This window comes from Pygocentrus nattereri, chromosome 30 (assembly GCF_015220715.1).
Source record: "Pygocentrus nattereri isolate fPygNat1 chromosome 30, fPygNat1.pri, whole genome shotgun sequence".
Taxonomy (NCBI): Eukaryota; Metazoa; Chordata; class Actinopteri; order Characiformes; family Serrasalmidae; genus Pygocentrus; species Pygocentrus nattereri.
In genome coordinates this window covers 2,978,036-2,987,447 of record NC_051240.1, presented here as the reverse complement: position 1 = coordinate 2,987,447, position 9,412 = coordinate 2,978,036, and the positions used below count along the sequence as shown (strand labels likewise).

The 9,412-nt window shown below is 38.2% G+C and overlaps 1 protein-coding gene across 1 annotated transcript in view; it reads right to left on the bottom strand.

Annotated features, from left to right (window-relative positions):
- Window positions 1–1,905: 1,905 nt before the first annotated feature.
- The window catches only part of LOC108416206 (choline transporter-like protein 2), a 37,737-nt gene continuing 30,230 nt past the window's right edge, over window positions 1,906–9,412 (bottom strand). The window contains exons 22-27 of the mRNA XM_037536338.1: window positions 7,718–7,821; window positions 6,011–6,084; window positions 5,332–5,402; window positions 4,316–4,404; window positions 3,841–3,925; window positions 1,906–2,041 (exon numbers count right to left, since the gene is read on the bottom strand). Coding sequence (XP_037392235.1) covers window positions 2,004–2,041; window positions 3,841–3,925; window positions 4,316–4,404; window positions 5,332–5,402; window positions 6,011–6,084; window positions 7,718–7,821 — 461 coding nt within the window. The 3' untranslated portion in view covers window positions 1,906–2,003. The remainder of the gene's footprint in view (window positions 2,042–3,840; window positions 3,926–4,315; window positions 4,405–5,331; window positions 5,403–6,010; window positions 6,085–7,717; window positions 7,822–9,412) is intronic.

Genomic DNA, 9,412 nt, shown 5'->3' with positions numbered 1-9,412 from the left:
CTGTTCCAACATGACTGCACAAAGCAGGTCCATAAAGACATGGATGAGCGAGTTTGGTGTGGAAGAACTTGATTGGCCTGCACAGAGTCCTGACCTCAACCCCATAGAACACCTTTGGGATGAATTAGAGCGGAGACTGTGAGCCAGGCCTTCTCGTCCAACATCAGTGTCTGACCTCACAATTGCGCTTCTGGAAGAACGCTCAAAAATTTCCATAAACACAAACCTAACCCTTGTGGAAAGCCTTCCCAGAAGAGCTGAAGCTGTTATAGCTATAAAGGGTGGGCCGACATCATATTAAACCCTGTGGATTAAGAATGGGATGTCAGTCATATGCGTGTGAAGGCAGATGAGTGAATATTTTTGGAAATGTAGTGTATTAATATAGTTTTACACCGAGATAGAGATTTTCTGTTTTGCATAGTACAATCATTTTTTAAAACACATCTGTAAATTAAACCATCAAAATAGGAAGTTTAAATTCACAATCTTATCCACAGAGGGCCGGTGTGGCTGCAGGTTTTCACTACAATAAAGCACAAAGTCACCTAATGAAATCTATGAAGACAAAGACCAACAGATTAAAGTATAAACAAGTGAACTTCAGCTTGTTTGGAGTAAAAACCTGCCACTACACTGACCTTTTGTGGACAAGATTGGACACCCTGGTTTAAAGTAACGGTGCAACAAGATTAAATTTAATTTAGATTTACTGGTAAATTAATCCAGAATCAAAATAATGCTTTAAATGTAATCATAACATTTGGTGCTACAGAATTCATAGATAAATCTTGATTTAATCCAAGTTTCTGCTTTATACCTGTTAGTGCTGCCCTACATGTTCAGAAGACCTGTCACTCCAAATCAGTTTGACCAATAGAAAGTGCAGGTGAGCGCCCTCTTCTAAGACCCACCCCCTGTTAAAAAGTGCCAAAAATCAGAAGCAAAAGAAAGTTTTGTAATGCAAAAAAACCTATCAGCAAATAGAAAAAAAATTACATGGGAAAATAAATTTATATCAGAATGAGTTACAATCTTTGTGAAAAATTAAGTTTAGCTTATGATTTGTATTTGTAACATATTTTGAACGTTTTGATACTCAAAACTCAGACTGGACAGCATACAATAAAACAACAATGGGAAAAAGGTAAACAAACAAAAACAGTAACAAATGTTAAATTTATAGTCAGAAAAGATGAATATTAAAGAACACACTGTTAATACAAATAAAACCTTTTCTGATTACTATGTTCTCCCTCTTTCTCCTCCTGCTTTTCTCCTTTGTCTGTGCTCTCTGGAGGTTTATTGGGTCATAAATTATTTTTTTTTATTCAGTATCTTCTGGAGACTCTTGGACATGAAGTACGGCCTCTCTTCAGATCCATCATTGCGCTCCAGATCCTCCACTGAAGGAACAACCATTAAATTAGAACCAAAATCAGCTCAACAGTGAACAGTAACAGTGTAAACCTCTAACCCACTCTCACTATGATTAGAGCTTTAGGATACACACCAACAGTGTCCTAACTTCTGTTTAAGCATCTGTTTCTATTGTCTTTAGGCAGCTGTGTCAGGCAGCATAATTTACTACTAACATAATGACGCTACATTTATTTATACTGTAAAATGCTGTAAAATGTTAATGCTGATCAAATATTACAGTGAAGGTGATTAATAATGAGAAGACAGAACTGAACATGTGTCTGTTTATTAGGAGGAATACCATTAGTACGCTCAGCTAAAACGCTTGGGAAATGGAGACTGAAACTGGGGAGCAGCGATGCTCTGATAAACAGCAGGGGGTGCTCTCACAGTATTCTCAACTCATAGTTTATTGCTTTTTAGTTTTGTTTGACCTACTTTCTATCAGTAACAACAGCTGTAACTTAGATTTTTAACATTATTGTGATTATGTGTTTATGTTCCAACTGTGCACGTATAATTGGTTGGTAACAGTTGGCTGTCACCTCCTCCACTTTGCTGGTGGCCGTTTGAGTAGGCCGTCATTCCTCACCACGTCCGTCGGCCCGGTGAGTTTGGGCTGTCGTGGTTTTTGCGTTAGTGGTTTATAACGAGAGCGGGGAGGTGGCACAGAGGCAGCAGTGCAAGAAGAGTGAGATGATAGAGAGAAAGAGAAATAGAGAAAAGGATTACACTCAAAGTCAGGTGAAAAGAGCTCACAATTGAAAAGAGAAGAAAAGAGTGGGGTGTGTTACAGTGAGCGTAAAGCCTCAGCACATGCAGAGTAAAGTGGATAAAACCAGTCAAAAAGGCAGGAGAACACCACAGGAGGCATGTTATACTGGGTACAATTACAGCTGGGATGATATATTGATCATTTTCACAGTGTTCTATTGGTTATATCATATTTGCAGCAATCTGCTGCTGGCTGGGGCTGTAATGCGTGCCCTCCAACCAAGAGACTTGTTTGTTTTGTTTAATGTTAATGTCTGTTAATTTAAGTTATGTGTCCATGTTGTTTGTGTTATTTAGCGTAAGGGTTGTGGGTTTTGTGTGTTTGTGCAGGGTTGGGGGGTGGGGTAGGTGTTGAGTCAGGGTAAAGCCGGTGGCTAGAAGTGAACTCCCACCCTCTAGGACACCTCTTGTTTGCTCTGCTGAAAAGGGTCTGGCTGTGTAGCTGCAGATTTACATCTGCCTTAGAGACTTTATTGGGTACAATATTTGCACATTTATTTATTCATTCTGTGGTTATTATATGCCGTCATCTGTAAATTTTGGTACAGTCATTATTGCACTGCGCCTCTCATCTTATAGATGTTATCACAGACTGTTGTATTGTTTCTATTTGTACATATACCTGTAGATAGTATCTGGTTTATTTATTGTTCTTATATGTCTATACTCATCTATCTATCTATCTATCTATCTATCTATCTATCTATCTATCTTTCTATCTTTCTATCTATCTATCTATCTATCTATCTATCTATCTATCTATCTATCTATCTATCTATCTATCTATCTATCGTTTCACTCCAATAGGTTTAGGCCAGTGAAATGCATGTGCAGTAGGAAATGTTGAGCATTACAAGCGTTCCCATTCATATTTCAAGCAGTGGCCAGTCTCATCATCGATAATGTCTGACGTAAACAGCGATTGTTTGTGCTGGCGGTATGTTTTGCCATGCATATTACCATTCAAAAATATTATATATTATTGTGTGTTCTGCTGGTGTGTTCAATAAAGAGCACTTGTTATTGCAGAATCATGGCCACCCCTGTTTTTTCTTCTGCCAATGCTACAATACGCAGCTTTTCAAAGTGTTTTGAAACCAAATGGTCAAACTTTCTTTTCTGATTAACGTCAAGCTACTATATTAATCTAATCTGGTATATTTAAAGGAAAACAGTCTCACCCCCCTAAATATTTGTACCTATTTGTGCCACCAGCAGAAGTAGCAGCGAATCACAGCAGTCGACAGAACGTTCTCTTAAGAGTTCCATTAACCTTTTTTTTTTTTTGAGAAGCTAAATTATACACCTAAACATCAGAATAGCAAAGAAGCCTTATTTCTCCTTACATAATCAATCAAATTTCCATTGTTGTCAGAGGTCAGTCATGCACATTTTTGAACATTGTTATGTAAACGCAGCATTAGAGTTGAAGATAAGCAACAGAACTGATTTATAATCACTAAACTATTACAGGAATTTTTCTTACTTTACAGAAAAGTAAAATTGTAAAAGATGGTGAGGCGGCCCTAAACGTTTGGCTTGCAGTGGGCTGATATTTTAGCTCACTGTATTTTTTTTTTTGTATTCAGAAGGTTTTGGGTGCTGCATTTTCTCTGCCAGAATATATAAAGCATTAACACTCACAGAAGCACAGGAGCAGAGTGTCCACACACATGGCGTAGACGCTGAAGAAGCCACTGGCGATGACGTAGGCGCCAAACACCACCGTCTGAAGAGAAACACACCCTGCAGTGAAACAACCTGCTAATATTTCTCACAGTAGCATGAGCACAGCTGATTCAGTAGCATTTAACATCCTGATATACCACAACAACACAGCAGGAACTAAGAGTTATTGTTATATCAATAATGCTAATGCTAATAATCCAAGAGAATTGACCTACATACTGCAGATGTTATATTCCAGTATCAATAATGCTAATGCTAAATAATTTCATAGATCTGATCTACTACTACTACTACTACTACTACTACTACTACTACTACTAATAATAATAATAATAATAACAACAACAAATATGGAAAGCCGTTTTTTATTCAGCTGTACCCTGTATTAATGTAGTATATCAGTAATGCTAATGCTGGTGTCTAAACTCACCACAATGGGAACCCAGTAGTAGTTCAGTGATGAAGCCACTTCCTTCGCAAACTTTATCTTCCCCGAGAAGAAGAAGAAACAGCAGACTCCTGACAGGAGAGAAAAAAAGTCACCACTTTTCTCAAACACTTCAGCAGATCAACTATCATTTCATACCAATTAATCATGCAAGACCTATGTCGTCATTTGTATGTACACAAACGTATGTTCATATGTACACATTTGAAAAAACAGATAGAAGCAAAGTAAAGCAATAAGCCACGAGCAGCTGTCTGTTACAGTGATTTTATCATGGGGAAGTGTGTTCTTAGGCACGATCTGAAGCAGAATTAAAACCTCCTCCCCATGATAAAATCACTGTAACACACGGCCTCAAGTGGCTTATTGCTTTACAACATGTCGGCCCACATAAAATATAATAAAATACACAATAATAAGTTATTTCTAAAGAAATTGAATAAATGAGAAGAATGGGGAAAACGTTTGGTCGCCCATACTGTGGTCAATTCATGAATTGTTGAACTTTATCACATATCAATGAACATCTGTTTAAAAAGCGTGACTTTATAAGAACTTCCAGTCACCAAATGGCCACTGCAAGTTAGTGCATAAATACTTTCATAAGTACTTTAATTGAAGCCTGTGATGTTAATAATGGAGTTGTTTAGCATGTTTGATATATTTTAGCCTGTTACCTTGTTAACCAGATTAGTTCTCGTTAAGAACGTAAGTTGCCAGCGCCTCAGTTCAAATAAAAAACAGGTTCTTACTTCATCAATACACTTGACGGTCCATATGATCAGTGTCAAAGATTATTAACAGAACGGGATTGTTTTTTCGTTCCTTGGCTTAGTAATACATAATTCAGTTGTTGTGAGGCGGTCATATCACGGATTTTACAATAGCTTTGTATGCGGCTCAGCCAATCAGATTTTAGGATCAGAACTATCAGTCCTGAATTTATATTTATACTGACTTTTATTCGTATATTCTATTTAAACGCACTCAGCACTTACCCACAATCCCCACTATGAGCAGCTTTCCCAGAAACAACAGAAAGTCTGTCACTTTGTCCAACACGAACACTCTAAAACACAAAACAAATAATATAAAAAATAGAATAAAATATAAAAATAATGCTAAAAATATTAAAAGTAGAGAAAATGTCGATAGACTGTATGTCAAAATCTTAGTAAACGTGTCGGAACTTAACTGGTAAGAAAATGTGGCCACTTGAAAAAACTTTAATCTTAAGGGACACGTTTCAGAGACAAATTTAAACTTGCAAAAAAAAAACACATTTTTTACAAAAACTAGTGTGATGAAGCTAATATTTAGGCTACTAAACATTTATGGATCCACAAAACATTTCCCTAAATAGATTTTACACAGTTCACTTGAAAAAAGGCCAAAATGTACTAATGTTGTTTTATACAAATGACCTTAATGTCTGTAATGGGTGAGTAAATGTCTTAATGAAAAAGTAAAGAGTATTACTTTTCTTGTTGAGTAAATGTACAAGTAATCAATGTCAAAAGTGCTGGAGTAAAATATGAATCTTCAATGCTTAAGTACAGGAATGAAGCACAGTCACTGAAGTATTTTCCACTCCTGCTGATTATATAGATAGTCGATTATAGACTGCCTCTGTCTATACCAGGCCGAGTAACAGCACCTATGTGTAGTTTCTCTCACCGGACAATGTTCCTCATCAGGAGGAAGAAGGCGTTCTTAGCAGACGTGCAGAAGTTTTTACCATAAATGGCGATCTGAGAGAGAGAATGAGTGAAAAATCATTATGAACCTTTAATTCTGAGATGCAGAGTCATCAATACTGAAAGTAAATTTATAGCAGGAGGACTGTACTTTACTACGATTAGTGCACCACCACTGTAGTAATACATTCACTCCAATACAAGTATATAAATGACGAAGCATTTATTAGAACAGATTAAAGAGAAAAAGAGTAGAAGAGTAAAAACTACTCAACAATCATTGGCTGTGTTTACATGCAAAGATTTTTGCCAATCCAATTGTATTCAATCGGATTACAGACTCAGACTGAGGTGTTTATGCTCACTCTGCTCAACAATCTCATGAAAATCTTCGTTTATATGCCCACTACAAGTAATCCGATGTAGAATGACGGACATGCGTGGAGCAGCGCTGAGAGTGAACGTTACAATGACAGCGAACATCACGTGAGGTCCAGTCAGAGTGAGATGAGCAGCAGTGAGCAGTGCTTGTGTTTTTAATGGCTTTAAACTGAGACTCAGAAAAACGTCCTTCCGATTGGCTTGTAATCGGATTCGGGTGTTTACACGGCTATTATTCTTCTAGTTAATGGATTACTGAGAGGTTTACCCACCTCGTTCATTCGGGTAGAAATTGTATCACAAATGGCTTCAATCGGATTAGTCTATTACGATTGAGGAGTTTACATGGACGTATTCTATTCCGATTGAGCTATTAGTCGGATTATTATTAACAGATTATCAGGCTGCATGTAAACGTGGCTACTGTGAGATTACAGTGATAATAAGCTAACCCATTAGAACATTGGCTGATATTAGCAAGCAAGCACAAAAACATAAAAACAACAGATTTAGGTTTAATAAAGAGCTTTTGTGCTTGTTAATGGGTCAAATGAAAAGAAATGAGTAAAAGAACACAGATATCTAGCTAATATTAGCTCAGTTAGCAAAGTGTTTCCTCAGTTTTGAAGCTGAGCTGTGAGGCAAACTTCACAAACATTTAATTACATCCAAGTAAACGGTACAGCTTTCTAAGTAGTGTGGAAAGAGAACTGATAAATCATAGTAAAATTAGGCTGCTGCATGTGATAAATCAGCTGGAAGTAAAAGTATTAATAAAAAAGAAGGACTAAGCTTTAGAGAAGTGAAGAAGTAAAATGTACTTCTTTTGAGTTTCTTTATCATGTTTTCCTCACGGAAAGAAGCTCCAATATGTTAAGATATGCTGAGTTTATTGTAAGCTAACACATTAGCTTAGCTTGAATGTTATCTGACATTAGCTTTATTAGCTAGCTAACAGGCGCTCAAAATAAACAACAGAAGCAGTTTAGGATTAATGGAGCTTTTGTGTTTATTCTGAACGGTCGAAATGAAAAGAAATAAGTAACACAGCAGCTAGCTGGCTAAGATTAGCTTGTTGAGCTAAGTGTTTCCTCAGTTTGGATGTTGAGGAAATCAGGGCACTTCTCCGTTTGTAAATAAAAATAAAAAATAGCCCTGTTACATAAGTTATTCATAAGGAACTCAAGTAAAATCAATTACTCAAAGTAACTCAAAGTAAAATTTAATTACATTTCCACTGATAGAGGGAAAAACACTGGAACTGCACAGAGTTGCTAACATTAAATTTGCAGTACAGCAGTCGTACCATGATGTAGGCGTTTCTGTTGAGGAACTTGATGCATTTCTCCAAACACCAGAAGCAGCACTTCAGACACCTTATGATGAACCTAGCAACTCTGTTTTCAGCAACTGTGAGAGAGTGTGAGAGAGAGAGAGAGAGAGAGAGAGAGAGAGAGAGAGAGAGAGAGAGAGAGAGAGAGAGAGAGAGAAAGATTGTCTTGAGTAAAGGAAAGATTGGCTTTTTACCAAACCATCGCACTACTGACCACATTTACACCCTACACACCCTAATCCACCAACATCTACACCAACAACATAAAACTAAAGTCTTCACCTGCTTCATAGATTTAAAAAAAGCATTTGATTCAATTTGGCAAGAAGGATTTTATTATAAAGTTATAATATAACTATTATATATTATATATAGACACAGACAGAGAGAGAGAGAGACACAGACAGAGAGAGAGAGACAGACAGAGAGAGAGAATGAGAGAGAGACAGAGAGAGGACAGAGAGAGAGAGGGAGAGAGAGACAGAGAGAGAGAGACACAGACAGAGAGAGAGAGAGAGAGAGAGAGAATGAGAGAGAGAGTGTGAGAGAGACAGAGAGAGAGAGACACAGACAGAGAGACAGAGAGAGAGACAAAAAGAGAGAGAGAGAGAGAGAGAGAGAGACAGACAGAGCGAGAGACACAGGGAGAGAGAGAGAGAGAGACAGAGAGGGAGAGAGAGAGAGAGAGAGACAGAGAGGGAGAGCGGGAGACACAGGGAGAGAGAGAGAGAGAGAGACAGAGGGAGAGAGAGAGAGAGAGACAGAGAGAGAGAGAGAGACAGACAGAGAGACAGAGAGAGAGAGACAGAGGGAAAGAGAGAGAGACAGAGGGAGAAAGAGAGAGAGAGAGAGAGAGAGAGAGAGAGAGAGAGAGATCATGGGTCAATTCATAGCATTGTTTTATGTCATTAGGAAGAGCGCATCTACATGTGGGTAGGTGAGCTGTAACTCTGTGCTCTGATAGCGCTCATCTCATCACCGTTACTGCAGATACAGCCCTGCAGGTGGGTAAACACCAGCCAAACATACAAGAATGACCAGAAGAAACATGAAAAGATATGAGGGCATTTTAGACATTTAGAGTCTCCAGAAAATACTGCAAGAAGAGGATCAGCAAGACCCAGATAACAAGAGGATAGTGGGCCACTGTTGGTGGAGTGTTAGTCAAAGGCCCGATCCCATTTCACCCCTTGCCCCCAACACTTAGCCCTACCCCTCTGTTTTGCGCATTCACATCTAGGGATAGGGTGTCCCAGTTGTTGTTGAGATGGAGGGGTAGGGTGAAGTGTTGGGGCTAAATGCTATGCGAATCATCGGCATGATGACTGCACAAGCGACCAAAGAGACACAGAAATGTGAGTATTTCTCTGTTTAAAAGCCGCTGTATTGTAAGAACCATTGTAATGGCATTTGATGGTCATTTCCTTCATATCACGCATAAAAATCGCTAGTAATGTGCTGATGTCTCAGTCACTACCCAGCGAAATTTCCCATTCCACCTTAAATGCTACAGCAGTTAAGTTCTAGTATGTGAGGTTGCCTCACCATTTAAAGTGGAACGGGAAAATTCGATCATGAAGCTGGTGATTAAAAAGGCTGGTAGGGTCATCTACAGAGCAGCGCTAGTAGCGGTTAATGAAGTGATGTAGTTTGTTGTTTGTGCTCTTC